The sequence below is a fragment of the Bombus affinis genome, chromosome 15 (genome assembly GCF_024516045.1).
Source record: "Bombus affinis isolate iyBomAffi1 chromosome 15, iyBomAffi1.2, whole genome shotgun sequence".
In the NCBI taxonomy this organism is placed as follows: Eukaryota; Metazoa; Arthropoda; class Insecta; order Hymenoptera; family Apidae; genus Bombus; species Bombus affinis.
In genome coordinates this window covers 10,380,072-10,403,183 of record NC_066358.1, presented here as the reverse complement: position 1 = coordinate 10,403,183, position 23,112 = coordinate 10,380,072, and the positions used below count along the sequence as shown (strand labels likewise).

The window sequence follows — 23,112 nt, the reverse complement described above, 5'->3', positions numbered from 1 at the left end:
AAGACGAGGAAAGAAGGAAGGATCGTTGCGCGAAAGGCGCAGAAGTGAAAGCATCACTGGTGACGTTCGTTCCGCGAACAGATAGCGGATCTTAACTCGATTTCGAGGCTTCAAGGGCAGTAAATTTCACTTTTCGTTGATTTTCGAGGTTTTGACGTTCTTTCTCTCCCATATAATTACGAAGGCTCTAGTAAGAAAAAAAAGAAGAACGGAAACTGCGCTTCTGTCGTCTGAACAAATGCACATCTTCTTTTGTGCGAACATCTGTTGTTTTCTTTAATAAATCGATTCTTCGAAACATTCTGTCTAACGAAGCAGTGAAATACCAACAAGATCGATAATTCGTGGGATATTTCAGATTTTTGTACGATGTACTTTGCTTTTTAATATAAAATATCTCACGAATCGTCGATTTCTTCGATACTTTCGCCTTTTTCCTACGAACAAATTAATCACGTCAAATTATTGTATATTCCCCTCGAAACCATCCAACTTTTATCTGAAACATTTTTCGTTTGTATTGATCGAAGCGGATCGAAGCGGATCGAAGCGAATTAAGGGTTCATCGTACGATGGACCTGATTTTGAAGCTTTTTAATTTCTTAAAGCGCAGTCCTATGTTATTGTCTTCTTTGATCTTCCTGTCTCTTTTTTTATAATAATCAAGGTTGTTCATGGCCATGGAAGATCGTTTTCGATCAATTATTTAATTCGTTCTGTGATATTCGAAGATTCTTTAGAAACACGAAACTTTCTCTTCTTTTTATGACATTTAATCTAATCTTAATCGTGGATCTTTTTATTTTACAACAATTATTGTTCTCTCCTACTGTAACTCATGTTTCTTGAAATTCCTACTAAGCGTTGATAATTATTACGTTAATAATATTCTACTTCACGATACTTTGCTGTATAGCTATCGGGTCTCGTTTTATATTTGATGAAGTAAATGAAAAAACGAAAGAAAAACTCGACAATGATAAGTAGATACTGAAAAATATTCTTCTTAAGGAGATCAATGTTCGTGCATTTATATGTTAAAAGTATATAGCGACGACGTTAAAACTTATTAACTCATTACCCAATGATTTCTTTAATAGGTGTTTAAATAATTAGTAGCTGTTCGGTAATTTAACATCGTGCCACGTGGCATAACGTTAAAGTATATAATTCCATAGTATTCTTCTACTTGCCAATGAATATTTAATTTGAAAAATTGAGATCGAAGTTAGACTTGAAACTAAATTCTCTCGTATTAGGATGTCGCAAAAGTTTCTTTCTTTTTATACGGAATTAGTAGGTGCGCAACATGTTTTGTTTTATATTATTTTATTGGGTTACGTACGATCCATTTTGTAGTAATAGAACAAAGTGGGTCATATACGATTCGATAAAATAATATAAAAGGAAAAATGCCGTGCATCTATCATTTCCTCGTAAAACGAAAGAAACTTTTCGGACAACCTAATAAGTGTGAGTAAATGTTACAAAGCGAGAGGTTTAAAGAAAAAGAGAATACTTAACCTTTCAACGCTTGTATGTAATTTGTAATATGACAAAATTACGTTAATAATTACACGAATGAGAAAAACGTTCATATTTCATTTTCTTGTTATTTCACCATCACACGCGGCTCAAAACAAATAGAGGATCATTTTTCATGTCTCTTTGACCTTTGCACATATTCATTTTTATTATCTCTATATCTATGTATATTTTCTTACTTTAACCGTTTTCCCAGCATTATATCATACAGAGCTATTTATAAATGCATATCACTGCTTCACAATGTAGATCTACACGCGAAAACAATGAAAAAAGAAAAAAAAACGTCGTATAAATACGTGTCTGGCGTAGCTTAGTTTTCAGGTTATGGATAGCGAAAGAAAAGTTCGTTTCAAATTTTCTTCGCTTTCGCTCTGATACTTTTAACTCTCACTCGCACAAACAAATCACAGTCACGAACGTGAAATTCGATCGATAGAAGTGTTCAATGAAATGTAGATAACGAACCGACCTAGGTAACGCGAATCACGGGCAAATGAAAAACATCAATTAAGAAAAAAGAGGAGAGGAAAGGTGTAGCGACATGGCAGAAACGGTTTATCCATGGTGAGCCGAAGGAAAGGCGGCGGTACCAATAGGCTGTTTCATATTTCACGGTTCGATTGGAACCGAGTCACGGTTCGTTCGAGATCGGCCATGATTCGAAGTAATTTAAACGGAACACCGATCTAACGCTTCCGGGCTTGCGCTTTGCTCCGCGTGTGTTCGTCCTTTCGCGGACTCGTTTTTAAAAACACACAGCTGCATTCTAGCGGACCAGTATTTACGTACGCTTGTGTACATGCCTACCCGCACACCTGCCGATATTAGCCGCGCCGCAGGTGCGTACAACTTTGCACACCACATCTTGTACGGACCACCGTGCGCACTATATTTCACGATCCGGCCACACCGAGACGAATGACAAATCTCTGCGTCTTGCTCCCTTCGAATCAGAGTGTTTCCACTGCAGATCGTTTTACTACAAACTGCTTTACTTGCGAGTAACAAGTGCTTCTGCCGGAGGAAATCGAGTCGATGTACGGCCGATACGATATCGCTAGGCGCAGATCGACGCGTTAATTCGTGTTTTTGAAATTCTTCTTGAACAAAACTATCGGAGCGATTCTGACGATTATACGCGTGTCGCAATTTGTCATAGAAACTTTGTAGATTCGCAAAGATGCGTTTTCCACTGTCTGAACGATTCTTCGCACAGGCTTTTTTCTTCTTTTTATATCTTGTTAAATTATGCCTTTTTTAAATACACTTCTCACCGCGATTTCTTCGGTATTATGTAATACTATTTATCGTTATGTGTGTTTATATATGTTTATTCGGCCTCAAAGCCAAGAATTGGACATTGATACTGTACGTATATTTTTATACGTATATAATATCATACTGGTTGATTTTAGAGTTGCGAACGACGAGAATACGAGTCATAGTTTCTTCGATGGAACGTTAAAGTCGACATTTTCGAGCGATTTAAAGTATTTGCGTTAAAGAGGACTAATAATTCCGACAAATCTTAAATTAAATTTAAATTCAACAAATTCATTTCCAAGAATGTTTCTATTAAAGCGTCGGTTAAACATGTTTGCAAGAACATCGACTAAAAAAAGAAGTTGGTCAATGTCGATGAACATGACGAGAAAAGAAGCAAGCGAAAAAGACGTTAGATAGAAGAAAGTCTGCCGTTTCGGCTTTTTCTCGTTTCGCATGCAAGGCCGAGATCGTAGTCGAGCCGATTCGATAACCGAACTCGGGAACCGTGGCAAGCGTCGTTTTGCAATCACCTTCGTCGACCTTGTCTGGCTTTCTTAAAATGACAATCAGAGCGTAGATACAGATGCCAAACTCGTGAAATCAAAATCATCGCTCCACACTTGTCTTCCTTTTCTTGTCAAAGCAATTTTCGATTAAACGGTTTCGAAATATCCAAAGTTTCTCCATTTTTGCGTATCTTTAATTCGCGTCTAGCTTTAAAAATATACAACGATTCGTTTAATTATCGCGCCTTGACTGTATATTGGTAATTCGCGTCCCGCGTTCTACCTCGATGGAAACGCGGCTAATTCGAGCTTTTTCGAACATTCGCGTACAAATTTTTGCCGTCGTTCACCTCGAACAATAATAACTGTGTTTACGTGGTAACTGAAATTTGCATTGATCGTACAACGAGGAAAAAATATGCTTGGATATATAAATACTTAATAACCTTTTCCGCGAATTGTTGTTAAAGCGTAATTAGTAATTCTTTCCGTCCACCTTCAATTATTACGTACGAGAAAATACTTTAACGGGCCATTAACCGATCGATCTATAAATTTATTGGTCTTTGATAAATCTTCAATTTCATTGGATCGTATCTTCTTTACAAAAACGTAAAAAACGTATGTTCCTACTGTAAACGGTCGATAGAAAAATTGCTTGTCACAGGTCGATAAGAGTTCGATTTCATGAAGATCAAACGAACAACAACATTCAGGAATCCGGTTTGAGTAAGATCAACGAATCTGACAGACGGCAGAGAATGGCCGAAATAGTAATTCCGATAATTGGAAAGGCACGAGTTTCATTGACTTCTACGATTAACTTTCTGCTCTAATTGATTCACATTTTCTACTGCGTAAATCGATGAAATGCGTTAGTTCCGTTACGAAACGCTAGGCCAGCGCGGACGTCTTTTTCCCTTCTCTCGTTTTCTTTATCACGATATTGCGTTCAATTTAGGAAACAGTTGTGAAAATTTGTTGGATTAAATAATAGAATGGACTTTGACGAAATTAGGATTTCTAAAATGACGTATTTTTATTCGACGAAGATCTTTGAATCCGTAATCCGACTAGACACTGTAAAAGACTATTTTAAACGCCGCATTAAATCGCAGAGAGAGAGATCCTTGATTTTGTAATAAATTTCGTTCTTCGAACTCAAATTTTTTCCTACTATCACAAACATTGGATGTTTCTTCTCTCTTTCCTTATTTATTTAATTTTTGCCTTTCGACTTTGAATGGTATGCCAACTTTACAAAAATAGCCAGATTTCACAATACCATATCGAATATTAAATATTAAATATTGTATACTATCGTGACAAAAATCTTACACGTAAGAAACGTTCGATTTTGTCGGTTTCGACACTTTCGTACTTTCTTTCTTCTTTCGAAAACCTTGTGAAATTATCGTAGCCTTAGACCGAGATTCTGTCGTAATCGCTTTGTTAAACATATTTTATTGGATAAGGCGCGAACCCATTTCGAATCGAATCGTTCGCAGATGACTGTTCTCCCATGATATCTAATTCTAATCGACGCTAACGTTTTATTTTTAACCTCGTGTTTCTTTACACGGGCAAAGACCACCGATCACTTTCATCGAACGAAGTGCTTTCTAGGAAATGAAGCAATCGAGAGAATCTCATTAGCCGGAGATAAGGTAGTGCAAATGTTGCTTTAATAAAATTTTGATAAAGTAACCGGAATCTAAACTTTATCGAGTTGCTTCGTGTTTGCACGAGGAACAATTTACTTGAGAATACCATTTGGAATATTAAAATGATATTAAATTTTCATACACCTGATCACGAAATCATATTGCGTATGAAGAGCTTTAACACTTATGTTCATATTATGTGCGTGTGTGTGTGTTACATCGAAGTTACATTAGCGTTGCAGCGAGACACGACTGTCACAATTGCGTCAAATTCGAAATTAATCTTGAAATGTACACAGCAGCGAGAATAATGTAATTTATTTAACTGACAATGCAATATACGAGAACTTTATTCTATATCCTTTCTCTTTCACAAACTTTCAGACAAGCATAGTTATCTGATATCATCTTATTTCACATTTATTATATAATATACACAATATGTTTCAGCTTAGTTTGGACAATATTTATCGAGCGAGCGATCGTTTATTTTCCTACAATGATGTACATTAGCCAAAAGATATTTTGTACCAATCCTGCGATCGCATACGCGAATAATCGCGAAAGTCTAAGAAATCTACATTTTTTCCAATTATGGGAATTATTATCTTTATTATCTTGTATTCTGCGGCATTTTCAAGTTTCGTGTAACGTTTATTTCATAGATTGCGATCGATATTCCAAAGAAAATGCTCGTTTTCAAATTAGAGGAACGAGGGAGAAACAGACGAATATCGGACTAATCGGGTGAGAAATGGGGACTCGCTTTTATTTGCAAATTTTCTTTAGAAAATATATTCTTTAGAAAATCGCTAAAAACAATTCACGAACCTTGAATTATTATTTCTATTATTTTCTGGCGCCTTTGTACCTCGTCTGGGACCCTTATACCGCGACCAGAGATCGTAATTTAGATAATGTCGTTGAAACTGGATTCATGAGTTTATATCTGGCGGATTTCGCCCGTCTAAATCAGATTTTTACGAAATATTTATATCGTTACAACTGAGCGTGCCGCGCATATATATATATATATATATATATATATATATTTTTTTTTCTTTTTTTAAATTACATACATTTTTCATTCTTTCGATCTTAGTACAAGAGCGCTTGTAGAAAACACTGTAGGTGCCAAGAAGCAAGTTCTCCGGGAGAAAAAGAAACCTTATGGGTCGATGTAGTTTAAATTCATGAAAAAGAAAAGCGCATGTGTCGTCTCTTTCTCTTCGGAAAAGAAACTCGGTGGTTGTTCATTCATTTACACAGACGACATAGGCAAAAGCCGAGAAACAATTAACTAATGTTTATTGGCATTTATATCTTTTTTCTATAGAGGCGACTTTGTGACACTTAAACCCATGTATTTTCTAGCGTTATCAATAACTATTTGGAAAAAGAAATTGCATTTGAATTCTATACTACAGTATTCTCATTGGTATGTGCAACATTTTCCAATAAAAAGTCGAAATTTTCCAATTTTAGCACGTACAGTATTTTCTACGAGAACTGTTCGTTGACGATAATCAAATTTAGCCTGACTTTTATTAGATGGTGAAACGTGTAATTCACACTCAGCTTATAACAAGTTAGATCTAAGAAAAATTGATTTTTTAGTTATTACGTTCGAGATCCGCAGGATTATCGTAATAACAGCCATATCTTTCGTCGACGCAAAAGTGTCTACGCGATTATTATTTGTAATCTAAAATTAAATAGGCGGAAAGCCATGCTTATTTATCGATATCGAGATAGTCGATCGATTATTCGAAAGTACGAGGAATGAAAGTTCAGACGATCGAAAGTCCGATTCGAGGCATTCAAATAGAAAGTCCAGTTAACAGTATTTCGATAACCGAGACTCGATGAAAGTAGCTGTCCGTTTTCTGAAATCGATAGAAAACAATTAAAAAATCGTCATTATACCATCGAAATTCCGTTCGTACAATACAGTGTTTCTTTGACCAATGTCTGTAAGCATCGATTGAAAATTTGAGATAAATTCTTTGTTGCTAGTTTTATTTTTTGAGAAAATGGAGATATTAAGAATTTGATAAAAACTACAGAAGATTAATCGTTAAAAATCATCGTTATAAATACGTTACATCAGAAAGTCCAAGTTTCGATAATGTCAACTTGAGAGGAATAACAAAATGTTACGTAATATTGTATGATACTATAATAATAATTTATACTTTTCTTTTAGGCTCACAGCTTGTTGCAAGCTGGTTATTACGATCTTATTCTTAGTTTCTTACGCTATATTATTTTGCTACTTTATAGTGCTATTTTATAGTGCTATGTTATAGTATTTAATTCTTTCTTAATAATCAGGGTGTATCTGTGTGCGAATGTATAGCGTGGCGGTAAATGTTGTATAGTATATTACTTCGTAATATAATAAAATATTATCACCTGTATAAAATATTCGACATTTCGATGTAATTATAAATCAATTTTTCAATGCAATTTATATTACTATAGTGGTAACCGATACTCGCTTCTGTATACGTATATTCGTACATATTCTTGATTTATTTTATTCTAGAATATATTCGACAAAGTTGCAAATGTAATTCAGAAAAGTTAAGATGTGTAATTCCACGAAATTACAAAATGTATGAATTCAACAAAATTGCCAATATGCGGTACGTATACTTTAAACGCGAAACATTTGAACGATATATCAAATTATTCAAATAGAAGTACAAATTTTCAAATGTTGTTCACCTCTCGTAACTTCGCGTAATTCACAATACAATCTACGATACCGTTAAATTCGAACGACCCCACTTTCCATTCTCAACCTACGTGTCGCTTCTACCGTTTCCTCTTTCGCGTATACTAACGTTCCTATCCTTCGTCGTTCCTTGACGTTACATTAAGAAGCAATAACAAAAAAAAAAAAAAAAAAAGAGAAAAAGAAAGCTAATTTTTATGACAAGTTTTGTTAAACACTTTTTTTTTAGCGACTATTTTTGTTGGTTACAGTAAACCTGGCAGACAGCGGAGACCAGAGGGTAGACATGACGCACTTCGATCTGTTGAAGGTCCTTGGAACCGGAGGTACGTGAACGAAATCCTTTATGGTAGCGATTAAAGTCCGCGGTAGGACGTACAACCGGTCCCTTTCCCCCGTAGCTTTTCGCGCTCCAACCATTTTAGCGTTCGTAACCGGTTGATTTTTAATTGCGGTCGTCTCGCGTCTTGGCGACGCGACTATCGGGCGATTTTCCCTTCGGAGCGCGATAAACGCACGCATCGAACGTTTATTATCCGCCGATTCACGCGAAATAGAACGAGTTTTAAGCACCGTTTCGATCGATTCCGCGTGAATTTTCTTTTCTTTTCCTTTTTTCTTCGACGTATGGGCTTTGTATAAATTGGCCGATTCAGGGGCGGAAGATACACGAGGAATGCAAAAATCGATAAGGCGTTGGTGAATTGTGAAAATTACGGCAGTTTCGTTACGAAGAATAGACGCGGGATTGTACAGGATGTTTCGATAAATGTTTACATTATTACCCGATAAAGGAATACGCGATAAGAGATGCTAATATCTCGTTTCCGGTGCAATTCAAAGTTTTCAAAAATACTTCGCGTAAGTCGAATCGACGCGTAGTGAGCCGTATTCGTTGTAAAAGCATGCGAATTGAATTACGATGGAGAAAAATCGTTTTCTTTGCTTTTTTCTTTCCGCGTTTGCATTCGGATTAGCAAATACGAATAGTACGGAGTTTAAATAATTTAATAATAGTCGATAGTTTAAAGAACTTAACGAGCAGACCGATTGTCCATTTCGAATTAAAAAATCCTCGTTATTGAAACATCTTGTACAGCCCCGATCAAAGTTTCATCATTTACGACCACGTTAAAGATCGTTTGTATTTAATTGCTGATATTGGAAATCATCTACGCGGTTTTAATCAAACTTCGCTATTTTTATAAGTTTATCGTTTCGCTGTTTATTACAAGCCTGTGCTTAGAATTTTATAAAATTCGGATAATAAAATAAATTTCTATAATTTTCCAGGTTCCATAAATTTTCGAAGATCGTTTCTATTTATAGCTTTCAGTCCAAAAACGTCCAAAAATATTGGTCAAAGCTTCGCCGTTTCCATCTTTCCGCTATTCACAAACTTCCATGTCCGAAATATGTATCGGTGCAAACCACTCGATAAACCAATCTCACTCGTCAATCTAAAAAATCTAAAAGTTCAAATTCAATCTCTTTTTTCTCTCACACCAACAGCTTATCGACACGCCGTGTATCCGAACCAAAGATACACCAAGTCCACTGAAATTTTGTGACAATACGAACCGCCGAAGTTAAAAAGGAGAAAGAGAAAAAACGACGATATCGAAGCAAATCTCAGCGCGAAATGTTCGTTCGATTAATAATCCAGACGAGATTCGTAATTGTTCTATCGACAAACGTGTTTCTCATTTAAAGAACGTTTGACAGTTAACGAGAAATAAAAACACGTTCTTACGTACAATGCGAATAATCGTGGCATAGCTAGCGAATTAGGTCCTGATAGAAAGAGACAAAAACGAAAACATTTTGCGCAGCTTACGGAAAAGTGTTCCTGGTGCGTAAGAGAACGGGCGCCGATACCGGCCGACTCTACGCCATGAAAGTCCTGAAGAAAGCGTCGATCATACAGAAGAAGAAAACGACCGAGCATACGAAGACCGAGCGACAAGTTCTGGAAGCCGTTCGGGACAGCCCTTTTCTGGTTACGCTGCATTACGCCTTTCAAACGGACGCAAAGCTGCATCTTATTTTGGGTAAATACATTATTTTTCTTGAAAATTATCGAAGAAATATTCGCCGGAGATATAGTTACAACGGGAAAGACACGAATAGGGAAAGTTCGCGTCTTTCGCGTAGTTCGCGATCGCTACTTCGAATAATCGTTTGATAGCTTTTCTAATCTTTGTAAAGCCACTATTTTCGTCTAAAATAAAACACGTGCCTGCGATATATCGCTCTATAGCAAAATATCTATTCCTCTTGAGATAACAATAAAATAGCTCGCTTATTTGGCGGTCGTGGCGCAGAAAGCCCTATACGGTATTTCGTTTTGATAAATTTTTCCAGTCTCGACAAAAATATATAGCCGCTTGGTAATGAGCGTAGTTATACAGTGATAATTACAATTAACTCGTAAAAGGAAGTGCGCTATACGCTAAGTAAACAATTTTAAGTACAACTTGTTAACAGCAGCAAATATTTGGAAGATTGGAAAGAGAAGAACGCGTTTTAACGTACATAACTTGAGTCAATTTAAAGTGCACTTTTGATGTAAAAAATGAGTAATTAGCGATGTTAAAGTATATAAGAAAATATTTGCTTCTAAGAGGATAGGAAACGGTTAGTTTATCGAAAAAATTAATAAACCTTTTTAGCTTCAACAACGGATCAGACACGAAAGATTTTTAAAGTTTCCACGACTATGCTTTACGTAAAATATTTTTATACGCGTCTTTTTATTCTTTATGTACGCGTTACAGTCGCGAGTATGCCATACCGAAAAAAGTACCTAAGAAAGCGAAAGAACGGACGGTTGGGAAGGTTTTTAGATGCCGTCCTGACATCATCGTCGAGTCGTCCGTGCAACATTGTGCAAACTTCCTCCCTCGTAGAAACGTGTAATCACTCGATGATTTCGTCTTCTCCTCAATTATTTTTCTTTAGATGACATCACAATGTACGAATTATTTTTGTTTCGCAATATGTAGGTCGTACGCTACTGTAACGTTTCCACGAGTCACTTGTCGTTTTATTCCAATTTACATGCATGGAAATTCATTAACGATAATATTTAAACGTTTATGTCGATTTTGAAATATGGACTGTTTCGCGAAGCCCCGATATTGAAAATAAATTATTCATATTGCAATTAATATTTAAAACGCAAACTTTCCCGAAGAAATTGTTTTCGGTATATTTTTTGTATAGATTTTTTGTTCAGATTTCCAAATAATTGTAGAATACTGCGGATATTTTATCGGAAGTAACGATAAATTCTAGTATAAAAACACGATATAAAACTTTTTAGAATATTTACTTACGTCTTCAAACAAATTCTCAGTTTTACTTTAAAAAGTTTGAAACGTTTAATTTAAAGAACGATTCTGCGATATAACATTTGAAAATATTTCTCGGGTTTGCGCGTTTCTTAAAAATCTAAAACAGCTAAAAAGTGAAATTTGAACACGCGAATTGGTATTAATTTTCTTCCGCAAAGTATTTCTTCGGTGATCCGTTTTGTTAAAGAGAGAGAGAGGAAGACAATCGACGAAAGAGAACTATCGCTAGTTATCAAAATATCCAAAAATAGTATCAGACATTTTCTATTCGCCAGGAGAACACGATTGAATTCCAAATCTCGTATGCGGCAGCTTTATCAATGAATATTTCATGCCTTACAGCGTTACAGCCCAATATCTCGTTGACGAGTGCTACGGAAGATAAATAGAGAAAATATCGTTAAACGTTTCGCTGCTTCTGCAGGCAATTACCTTTCTCTATTTTTTCTATTCCTTTCAATCCCTTCAACGTTCGCGATATCTTTTGATTCGAAAGAATTCACCGATGACGATCGACGAAAATAAATATTTCAGAAAGAGATTCGGTCGAGTCGAAGATCGTGTTCTCAGGCGTGTTGTCTAATTTGTTGAACGATAAAAATTTCGAATTTTTACAGATTACGTAAGCGGTGGAGAGTTGTTTACGCATCTCTATCAGCGAGAACATTTCACCGAGGACGAAGTACGAATCTATATCGGTGAAGTTATTTTGGCGCTGGAACATCTACACAAGGTAAGCATCGTTCTTCTCCAGCGCATTGGAAAACTTACGCTACTCGAAATAATCGATTTAAGGCAATTTGTCTATTTAAAGATCTTTTCTTTTAAAACTTGATGTATGGACGAGACTTGCCACGCTTGTCGGAAATCAAGGCGTTTAAAATGCGATATAAGAATCGAATAGAAGCACGCGTGATTTTATTTGAAATTTCATTTCGGATCAATTTTCCAATCGAAAAATTTAAACGAACGTTTTATTTTAAGCTTCGTCTTAAAGTCGATCGAAAGAAACAAAGCAATTAAATACGTTTCTCGTATCTCTTATAGCTTGACGATTGAACTAAAAGCGATTGAATTTTTAATCTATCCATATCTAAGCTATTCCTAGTTATATCGCGCTTCTAATTTCATTTATACTAAACTTATTTGCGTACGTGATATCTGCTTCAACCGTGACCCGCGAGATTACACGAAAAGGAAAAACGAACGTAGTCTCGAATTTTGCAGTCCCATATTATTGCGAATATTTGCGCGTTACATGGTAAATTATTAAAATATTCCATTCTTATCGTACAACCTGATCGATGGAACATACAATGTTGCCTTTTCTGTTGCAGCTGGGTATAATTTACAGGGACATTAAGCTAGAGAACATTCTGTTGGACAGAGAAGGTCATATCGTGTTAACAGATTTCGGACTGAGCAAAGAGTTCCTGCCGCACGAAAGGGACAACAACGCCCGTGCTTACTCCTTTTGCGGAACTATCGAGTACATGGCACCGGAAGTGGTACGAGGGGGCTCAGCGGGACACGACATTGTAAGTCAGGATGAATTTACGTCACGATTTGTTCCCTTCGTTCCTGGAACTTCGTTATCGCGCCCGTACTCCCCGCCTGTCAGATACATTTTTATCGATTCGTTATTCTTTCTTCACTGGTTACTTGACAAAAAAAAAAGAAAAAAAAGAGAAATGTTAAATTTGATGGAATCGAATTGTTGGAGAATGAGAAAATCGTCACTCGGAAGTTCCTATTTTGATATACTTATTTTGTATAAAATGTTTCAAGAATGAATCATTTGTAAATGTTGCATTCTCTGCTGGCAAAGAATAAAGTAGAATTTACGTATCTTGTAAATATCGTGAGAAGAATCATATGATTATAATAATCAGAAAATGCGAAGATCGCGTCGTATAAGCACACAGTGAGAAAGATAATACAATTAGATTAATTAAAAAATATAAAGATAGTATAATATATACAGGAATAATGGATAAGAGAAATAAAATCTAGAAAATCTTGTATATTTAAAAATTAAACGATTATACTTATTGGAAGAGGTATTTAAAAGTGCAGAAATTTGTTACTACGGATATTAGCTTTGAATTTATAGAACGTTTGAGAAAGTGATTTGATTTTGATCGATGTCGAGTTAGTTTTTATTGGGTCGGTCAAATTACTAGGAAGCAGTGCTGCCTTCTTACTGTAGTAGCCCCTTCGGTTCTAAAGTTCTAAGAACAATCTGTTCAAAGAATTTTCTATTCTAAATATCTATCGATGGTCAATTTGCAGGCGGTGGACTGGTGGAGCGTAGGCGTACTAACGTACGAGCTGTTGACCGGTGCGTCGCCTTTTACGGTCGAAGGCGAGAAGAACACGCAGCAAGACATTTCGCGTCGAATATTAAAAACAGAACCACCGATGCCGGGCCACATGGGTGCTACGATTCGAGATTTTATCCTACGTCTTCTCGTGAAAGATCCGCGACAACGACTCGGCGGAGGTCCGGGAGACGCCAAAGAACTAAAAGAACATACTTTCTTCAAGGAAGCCCCACCACCATTTAGCTGGGAAGCTCTAGAAAGACGCGAAATCACTCCGCCTTTCGTTCCTACAATTACTCACGAGCTGGACACCAGCAATTTTTCGGACGAATTCACAAAAATGATCGCAACCGACAGTCCGGCCGTGGTTCCGCCCAATTATGACAAAATTTTTAGAGGTTACTCTTACGTGGCGCCATCTGTACCGGTTGGAGACAATGTAGTTAGTAAAGACATTATTAAAGAAGCCACGACAGCTAGTACAGAGTCTGAAATACCTTCAGCGTCGAACGCGCTGAGATTCGAGGAGTCCCCGTTCTTACAGGCCTACGAATTAAACCCTCTGGAGGAGGCCTTAGGAGATGGTAGTTACTCGGTCTGTCATAAGTGCAGACATAAGAAAACGTTGGAAGAGTACGCTGTGAAGATTGTCAGTCGCAGACTCGACTGTGCAGGAGAGGTCAATTTGCTGAGAACCTGTCAGGGACACCCAAATATAGTCGAATTAATCGACGTCCATGAGGACAAAACGCATATGTATTTGGTAATGGAATTGTTGTCTGGAGGAGAGCTATTGAGCAGACCAAGGCCATTTAGCGAGCAGCAGGCTAGTAAAATAATGCGGCAACTCGCCTCTGCGGTCCTTTTTATGCATTCGAAAGGCGTGGTCCATCGAGATCTCAAGCCAGAGAATATAGTATTCGTTGATCAGAGCGAAGATTCACCAGTGAAGATAGTAGACTTTGGTTTCGCCAGGATAAAACGTGGCTGTGAGCCTCTACATACTCCCTGTTTCACTCTTCCATATGCAGCTCCGGAAGTGATAGGCAACCAAGGCTATGACCAGAGCTGTGATCTTTGGAGTCTGGGTGCTATATTGTACTCCCTACTGTCTGGAAACCCGCCATTTGGGACAAATTCCCCAGACTTGGCCACCCGAATCAGGGCAGGTGAGATCGATTTCGATAGCGAATCCTGGAGTCACCTGTCTGACCTTACCAAACAGGTCGTCAAAGGCTTGTTGACCGTTGACCCGAGCAAAAGACTGACAGCTAGTGACCTGGTAAATCATCCTTGGCTAAACGAATCTAGTTCGTCCGAAGTGGCCAGTTCGGTCGATCGAACCACTACAGACAATTCGAATACGCTATCGGAGAAGCCAGAAGGATTCCGATTACGGGAAGTAGACGGTGCCAGGCTTGCCCAGCGCCGGAAATTGCACAAGCGTTCTACTTCTAGTTCCGTATCGTCATCTGCCTCTACCACTTCCTCCAGCCAGTCTGTACAGCTTGTTCGACCACCCAGCACCGCAACTAACCTAGCGACTTCCGCCTCACCAGCGCAACCAAGCGCCTTCGATTTTGGCGAAGACAAAGTAAATGAATATCTCAGCTCTTTGTCTTCTTCCTCCGATTCGAATTCGCCAAGGATCATGCAACAGGAGTCATCTAAAAGACGTAAACGAGACGAAGATGAGGGGACCGTGTCGAGAAGGCATAAAAGATACGCGCGATATATAGAGGAGTATTACAACGGGACTGGCCCCGTGACCAGGTCCAGGAAAAGGAAACTAGAGGAGCAGACCGTAAACGAAGACGATTTATCTACGATAGAGTCTTGCGAGACAAATCACGTGGACTGCAGGGAGATCCGTCGGAAACAGAAGACAGGAAAACGACCCAAGAGGTTTACCACCGTCATCGTGGAATAAAAGTTAACGCCACCTTTTCTTCGTATCTCTCCTATGTATATTGTATGCATTTTACGTAATGTGATGTCGTTATCTGCCTTCGAAGCTCGAATCGACTCGGGCAACACGCATTGCGTCATTCCTATTTCCGGGACTTCACCCGTGAACTATTTGAATCCTGTACGAGTTCGTCATTTTGCGACATTTTGACTATTTTGTTTTTTATCATTAACATAGGGTATGTTAAAAGAAGGTTTAGTTTTATTCTTTGATTCTTTAGCATTTTAGGTAATGTCAATTGACATATTAAGATTATGTAGACTGTATGATACATAACGATAGAATTAAATCGTATAACCCAATAAGGACCAATGAAATAATGCAATGCAATTATATAAATGCAATATTATTGAAAAACGTATGAAAGTGATTCATACATTGTTTTCTTAAAATATAAATTATGTATCAAAGTAGTATTTTGTAAAAGTTCACTACATAAATCAAAGATTAAAAATTTCCAGGATTCAAAAAGAATAGTTCTCATCATATCGTTATAAATAGTTAAATTTCTTTAAGATTCTTAAGATTGTACGATCTACGCGAAAGAAGAAATAACGACGAAAAGAATATTACCCAGATTCTTAGAATTTCCTTTCCGTAACATAATATAGAATTCGATAATAGGTTAACGTGATAATGTTAATTAAGCGTTGTTGTAAGCAAGTAACATTTCATTTTGTCGAGTATAAGAAAGGTTTGAAGTAAACCTTAAATGTATTTAATGTACTTTGATGAACTCGTACAAGATTCTAAATGGAGTGTCCCAAGACGACACTGTTCCTTATCGCAATTTTTAAATTATTGTAGATACGTTTAATTTTATGCCATGCTTAGGGTTACGTATCATCGAACGAAACTACGAGAGATAGTATTTTAAGTAGAAAATAACGAATACGTGTTCCTCATCTTTTGAAGCCGTTCTGAATGTGGATGGAACTTAACCTAAAAAAGAGTATTCGTCGTTCTTAGATTACAATATTATTATTTATCCTATTAGAGGAGCTTCAAAACCAAACGAATAGATATTTTCTATTCTTGTCAACCATTTTGTAATAGATTATACGCATTATCATCCTTTTTGTATTAAATTTTTCAACCATTATCAATTTTCTATGGGCAAATATCTGATCAACTCATCGATATTGTGTATGTATATACAGAGTGTCCTATGGAACAAGACGTAGCGTTCGAACGATACAGGATAGAATAAAATTTCATTTAGAAAAATTGAATGGTTTCGGGGTATCATCCGATGCGTGTGTCTTTTTGCAGTGGGACGCTCTGTATAATAAATTAATTCGTAAACGTTCTCGTCGCGGGGAAACGTCGATTTGTACAGAAAACACTGAATACAAGAAAAGCAAGATTCTCGCTTAAAACGCGACGAAAGATGGAACGGTCTCTCGAGATCGATTCCCTGTAGATTTATTTTCTTTCTTCGCGTTGTCTGTGATCAACCATGTATAAAAATGGAAACAAAATGAAAAAAAAAGAACAAGAAAGTCGTCGAAGTGTTTGTCGACTTTTCTTAATCTTCGCTCTATCCCTGATCCTTCTTAGAGGAAATTAAAAGGCAAAAGAAGGGAATAGGAGGAGGAAAACGGAGGAAGGCGTAGAGAGAAAGAGGAAAAATGACTTTGCGTAAAGACTTTATGTAAAAAGAAAAAGAAAAAAAAAAATTCGATTCGTGAAAATCACGCATAGAAAATGTGCCTCAAACAGACGATTTATAAGGCGTGTGTGAATATGGTGTACACGCGTTTCAATTTTCTTTGGGAAGAAACAGAAGGATCTTCGTTTATTTCGTATGAAAAAGGAGGTTATGAGAGGTTAGGAATGATAGAGGCGCGTGTATTCTCTATTTATTGTATCGACGCAAAAGTAAACGTATTGTGTTGTACGCGTCGATTATTACTATTAATTATATATATAATATATATATATATATATGAAAAAAAGTATACACACAGACTCAAATGCAAACGGTTCTGTTTACACTAGCATATATTATATCGGATACATGCTATTCTTGTACATTAATTTTTAGCCTTGAATCTTTATAAGAAAAATATTATATACAAGAAGAAAAAAAAATATATATATATATACTTATACACACGTGGTACACACACAAAATCATATACCCGTGTACATTCTACGTAGAATGTTAAAAGATAGGGTTGATCAAAGTCATTGAGTATCGTAATGATTAATGGTACAATGTATCGTTTACATTACGACTCCTTCGTTTTGTACGAATGTGTTTTACGTATTATTGCGTTCATTGATTATTTTTTCCTTTTCTTTCTTAATGATAAAATGATCGTGTGTATTATGAAAGGTATATTAACGAATAGATCATCGAATTATTTGTAATGAAATAGACGAGTTGGAGGGAATTGCACTTTGTTAGAAAACGTTGAAATTGAAGGTAGTTGAGATTTATTTTCGTAGTCTTCGATACTGTTTCGTGTGATTCAACTTCTTGCTGCTTCAGAAATTTATTGTATAAAAGATTTATTTAGATTTTCTGAATGACACGTATTTTTTTTTTTTTTTTACACATAATTTACAGAAATAAATGTTTCGTTCTTTTAGTTGATTCGTCGTAGCAAGAGGTTAGAATAAGTATCATTGCGGCACGAAAGAAATTTAATTCTTTCACGCGTGACGATAGTTTGTTAGTTTTCGCTGTTTTTATTACAAATTACAATTGGTTATGCGGTGACTCATGGATATGTTCGAGTCCAGACCTTTTTACATTTAATTCTATAAGAATAAAACTCCGGACAGACGATTCTACGTTAAAAAATGAAATGTATAATACAGTTTTTACGTATGATTTTTCCCTTTTTGAGAAGTTTCAATTTGAAAATTCGTGGGAACCCCATCTAGATCAGAGTCTTTTTTAAAAATAAAATGTATATTTGTGTTTTGATGATGTTTTCAAAAGTTAGTCTAGAAGCTCATAAAGTCTCGTATAGTAAGGGGATCCGCTTACTTTGTTTATTCATTTTATGACGTGGGATCAACTTTTTAATATTGCTATTTATAGTTTTATCTTTTATACTTTAAAATTTATAACCCGATATCTTCCAAACCTGTTACATCTGCATCTTCCATACCAAAAATGACGTATAATTCTTTAAGTAACTTCCATCCATTAGTTTAATGTAGAGAGTAAACTTTAATTTGCGGCTAGTTTGATAAACATACGAACAGATCTGCGAGTCACGATGTATCGTCTTAGTGTGTAAGCTGAAAGAGGGAAGAAGGGTGTTGACTGCTGTGAAGAAAAAGTGCAACGTTAAAGAAATAATAATAAAAAATAAAAATAAGAAACGAGATAGGTGAAAAAGAAAGGATAGTGAAGACTGAAAATGGTTGTACACGGACTCAGGGAACAGAGAGACACAACCAAGGACATAAATTCTCTAAAAAGAAAAAGAAAAAAAAAATCGATTATGTAAAGGATGAGAGCGTTCCACGTGGATGGAGAAACGCATGCTTCTACCAAAGACGACCGAAGTAAAATCGCTCTGCAAAGACCAAAAAAAGTCAAGGAAAAGTCATAAAAAAATCAACAAAAGATATAAAGAAGAATAGAAAAAACTTAATCTTTTCGAAATATCGTGAGGCGTGTAAATTTTTGCTGAATCGTGTCTGATTTTCCAGGCGTTAAACATATAAATAAAAGAAGATAAAGATGAAAAAGAGGGAAAGAAAGAATTATTTAAATAAGAAATGCATAGATATATAAAGAATATTATATATATTATATATATTTAATATAAGACTATATTCTAGAAGATCATATTTCTTTAATAAGAGGATATTTCTATTTAGGGATCATACGAGTCATTATTGAGTCCTTAATAAGTTGCAATCAGTTGAATCGTGTCGAGGAGAAAAACTGATTTTTTCTAGATACATATATCACTGTTATGTTATTAAAAGTAATTAACAGAAAGAGATGGAAGGTGAGGAAGATAAAAAATAAAAAAAAGCAGAAAATTTGTAAAAATATGTATATTTGTACAGGGCGTCGAAAGAGTCTAGTGCACATTATTTTTGGTAATTCGAAATTGATCGAATCATCCATGTCAATATGTTCACGTTCGTTAGGTATACGTTACGATGTTCCTTGAAATAACAACTCGTGGCATTTTTATTTCATTTGAACGACGGCTTGTACACGCGTAGTAGAGTTTGTTTCTTTCTTTTTTTTTTTTTATGTATATGTATTATATTATGATTTTCCGTGAGAGAAAGACCGAGAGAGTATTCTTCGGCGACATGTGTTCTATTGTTCGTAGTTTCGATCGGGACTTTTCCCCTGTCCATAGATAAAATTGTGCGATAGACTTTTCAGACATCCTATATACATATATTATATATAATTATAGCTTCTATTATACGATAAAGAGTGCTGTTCTGCTATTATAAGTACGTAAGAGAGACAAGGTACCTTTGTTACTACTGGTTGTTAAATATATCATAACATAATATTTATTTACATAACGAATTTTTTACTCGCTTCATATATCCCAGATTTTACGGCGAAGATAAACGCGGTTAAACGCGTTTTCAAGTATATTATTTTATTTCATTCATTTCAATGGTTTTTGGAAATTTTGATACTATTTATTTCATTATATTTAGTCTTGGAACAGTTTTCTTACTTCTGCGTTCTTGTATTTTTATTTATTTTTTTAAGAAAATTAAATTATATCTTGTGTTGTAAATACTTGAGTCCTTTGGCTTTATAATTTTGAAATTTGAATCGATAATATTTTATTTGTAGTGTCTTTAATTGAATAAAAATTTTTTTGATGGAAAAAAAAGTCAACCGATCCTGCCAGGATTCGAACCTGGAATCTTCTGATCCGTAGTCAGACGCGTTATCCGTTGCGCCACAGGACCCAAGTTGCTAACAATCTCTATTATTTGTAAGATAAACATCATTTATGAAAACATTTTCTTATGCGTATTCTTACTTTAACTTTAATTATAATATAACAAAGGAAATTCAATTAATTTTCAATTTAAAATAGATTATATAAAAAAACTTAGGCTAACGAAATTATTTGTAATGCTATGATATCTTTGTTTTTAATACCTTAATGTTTTTAATGCTTAAATAAACAATTCAGTATGTAATAAGAAATCAAAATTGTAAAAGGATAGTGATAATAAAAGTAATAATAAATATACAAATGCATATTTTATTCCTTAACCTCAAAATTAAATCGAAATACATTTTGTACGTTGTCAATATTGATACATTTTTCACTAAAGTTCAAAGGATGTGTCACAGCCTGTTTTTCTTTCGTAGATGCAGAAGCAGCCTTCCTTACAAATACACATTTCCTATTCTCACTGGGCGGAGATATAAACTTAATAGAAGATGCTGTTTTGCCAAACTTTTGCTCGTCCAAAGCCATTTTTTCTCTGTAATTCCCTAAAGTGTTACGCATTATTTGCCTCTTTCTTATCAGAGGTGCAGTATTACTTTTTAGAATATTTATATTTTTATTTAAGTCATGTGTCTGCCTCTCAGGAAGCTTTCCAGTGCCCAAACACATTTCTAATTGTTGAATACACCAGCATAATTCTACTTCAAATTGATCTTCAGCTTCCTGGCTCAAACCACTATTAGTTTCTGCACCAACGCTAGCTGAATCTGCCAGTTTTGGTTCTGCATTTTTTTTATTTGCTGTCGGCTTCTTAGCATTCTGAAATTAGCGTTTATTGTAAAGTAGTGATTATTGTTATTGTTAGTCATGATTTAGTCTAGGTTAGAATTAATAAAACATATATTTTCTTTTGAAATATATAGTAATGGAAAACAAAGATCAAATTGATATACCGTTCTAGGTTTTGGAGGCATTTTTTATTATTGAAAATGGAGTAGTTCAGTATCTTGTTTCAATTACTGAAGTATTTTTGGTTATGTAGTTTCTGGTAGAGTTCCTGTGTTGACGTCGCTAGCCATCGTTCCTCTAAGTTTTAGTAAATTATCACTAGTAAAGCATTTGCATCATGGCGCGAAATTTAATTTTTATATAAAGAGTATGTATTATTTTTAAAAACGGTAATTCAGTTATGAATTTCAATAAATTTCTTGCATATAGTGGTACTTGATATATAACGAAAAATTCTTTTTTATTTGATTGAGAGGCAGTTAGTTAAATAGAATGATACGAAAAACAAGATTTAAACATAAATACTGTAGACTTTTGTCATCGCTTTAAATAGATGCAAATGAGTATTCACTCGTTGTGAGATTTATATTACACAGTTTAAGAAATAGATTTAGAAAATTGCTTTCAAATGACACTTGAGTCGATCACTTGTTAAAATATTCAGTTTTTTTTCCCTTTTTTAGAAATTTCATAGTGGATTTGAAATAAATTATACATAGATAACTAATTTTTAAGAAATCTGGTAAATAAGCTTAACACAACTAAATAATAGTTAAAGTTCAACAAAACCTAAAAAAATCTTGCTATAATTAAAATTTATGTTAATATTTTGTATCATTTCCATCGAGTTTGTAGGTATTTTGATCTTTAATATGAGAGTTAATTTAAGTTAAAAGAGATTAAAGGTGATATTCTTATGTAAACGAATTACGACTGTATCCTACTATTATCAAAATATTATTACTGAAAATACATTGACTTATACAAACGAAACAAACATGACACGTATATTGGACTAAGGTGCTAACTATTTTGGAGCTTATAATGACTAATATAATAGTAATTACGCAATAAATAATATCACATTCTTAAGATTCAAACGGAACCGTTAAACGAGTCGCTTATTTCAGTATGATAACGAAGTCTATGGTATCAATATTGACAATATTCTGTTGCCGCTCATCTTATTTACGTCTCTTCTATGATCATTAACATATAAAGATATACAATGTGTCTCTAGAATAGGCTTGCTTAATTTAAATTTTCGCGCCAAATTTTAACAAATTTTATTTATCGATAGTAACGTGTTATTTGACGATCTAAGTAGACTTATTTATTTATTATGTATCATTGCAGGATAAAATATAAATATCTATTATTAATATGGATAGTATTAATATTACTATATATATATATATATATGTATGATATATAGAATAATATGAACATCTATTGTTATAAATAAAAATGTGTAATAAAATTTGTTAAAAGTTGTATTAAGAACATTGTCGTTATACGTATTTATGTTAATTTTAACTTATCAAAGTCACGATTTGAATATTATTAGAATTATAAACAACAGTATTTATGATAAAAGATATTATGAAGTGACATTACCAGTAGAAATTTCTAGAAGTTATTTGCGATATTTTATTATTTCGTCCCGCAATGTGCAACTTTCAAAATTTTTTACATCTCTCTATAATATCTCTTTCTTCCTTTATAATAAACTTTAAATTTTCATTGCAACACACCAATGACTTCTTATCCCGAGTTTGTACGATTTAGAAAACAGAGACGAAGCTTTATTATATATATATATCGACCTGTAATATCGACATGCTTTTCAACCATCGAGATATAAAAATAGAGTATGCGGGCCATGTGTAATTGAATGCGATATAGGAATAGAAAGAGAACGCTGCATAAAGGCTTCCTTTATTTTCGTCGTTGTTCTCGTCTTGTGTATTGTACGTTGACGCTGTTTGTTGATCGGTATTACACTTAAATACCTACTGTATGACCGTGCGTAGG

At 35.0% G+C, this 23,112-nt stretch overlaps 2 protein-coding genes and 1 non-coding gene across 6 annotated transcripts in view; 1 reads left to right on the top strand and 2 right to left on the bottom strand.

Moving 5' to 3' along the window:
- The window catches only part of LOC126925113 (ribosomal protein S6 kinase alpha-5-like), a 54,199-nt gene extending 34,305 nt beyond the window's left edge, over positions 1-19,894 (top strand). For all 4 annotated transcript variants that reach the window (XM_050740370.1, XM_050740369.1, XM_050740368.1 and 1 more), the window contains 5 exons: positions 7,976-8,050; positions 9,557-9,775; positions 11,698-11,813; positions 12,418-12,618; positions 13,373-19,894. In XM_050740370.1, coding sequence (XP_050596327.1) covers positions 7,976-8,050; positions 9,557-9,775; positions 11,698-11,813; positions 12,418-12,618; positions 13,373-15,334 — 2,573 coding nt within the window. In that variant the 3' untranslated portion in view covers positions 15,335-19,894. The remainder of the gene's footprint in view (positions 1-7,975; positions 8,051-9,556; positions 9,776-11,697; positions 11,814-12,417; positions 12,619-13,372) is intronic.
- A 329-nt stretch (positions 19,895-20,223) lies between these two features.
- Positions 20,224-20,296, bottom strand: Trnar-acg (transfer RNA arginine (anticodon ACG)). The gene has a single exon. It is a non-coding gene; the product is annotated as a tRNA-Arg (tRNA).
- A 282-nt stretch (positions 20,297-20,578) lies between these two features.
- On the bottom strand, positions 20,579-21,447 carry LOC126925170 (UPF0488 protein CG14286). The gene is made up of 2 exons (XM_050740488.1): positions 21,243-21,447; positions 20,579-21,108 (listed from the first exon to the last, which is right to left on the bottom strand). Exons 1-2 carry the CDS (start codon positions 21,261-21,263, stop codon positions 20,599-20,601), a joined length of 531 nt encoding a protein of 176 aa, XP_050596445.1. The 5' UTR covers positions 21,264-21,447; the 3' UTR covers positions 20,579-20,598.
- Positions 21,448-23,112: the final 1,665 nt, after the last annotated feature.

Bases quoted from the DNA above. Each gene is read 5' to 3' on its own strand.
- LOC126925170 (XM_050740488.1), bottom strand. From the start codon at position 21,263: ATGCCTCCAAAACCTAGAACG. The intron at 21,109-21,242 runs GTATATCAATTT...CGCTAATTTCAG, and splicing joins TGCCTCCAAAACCTAGAACG to AATGCTAAGAAGCCGACAGC.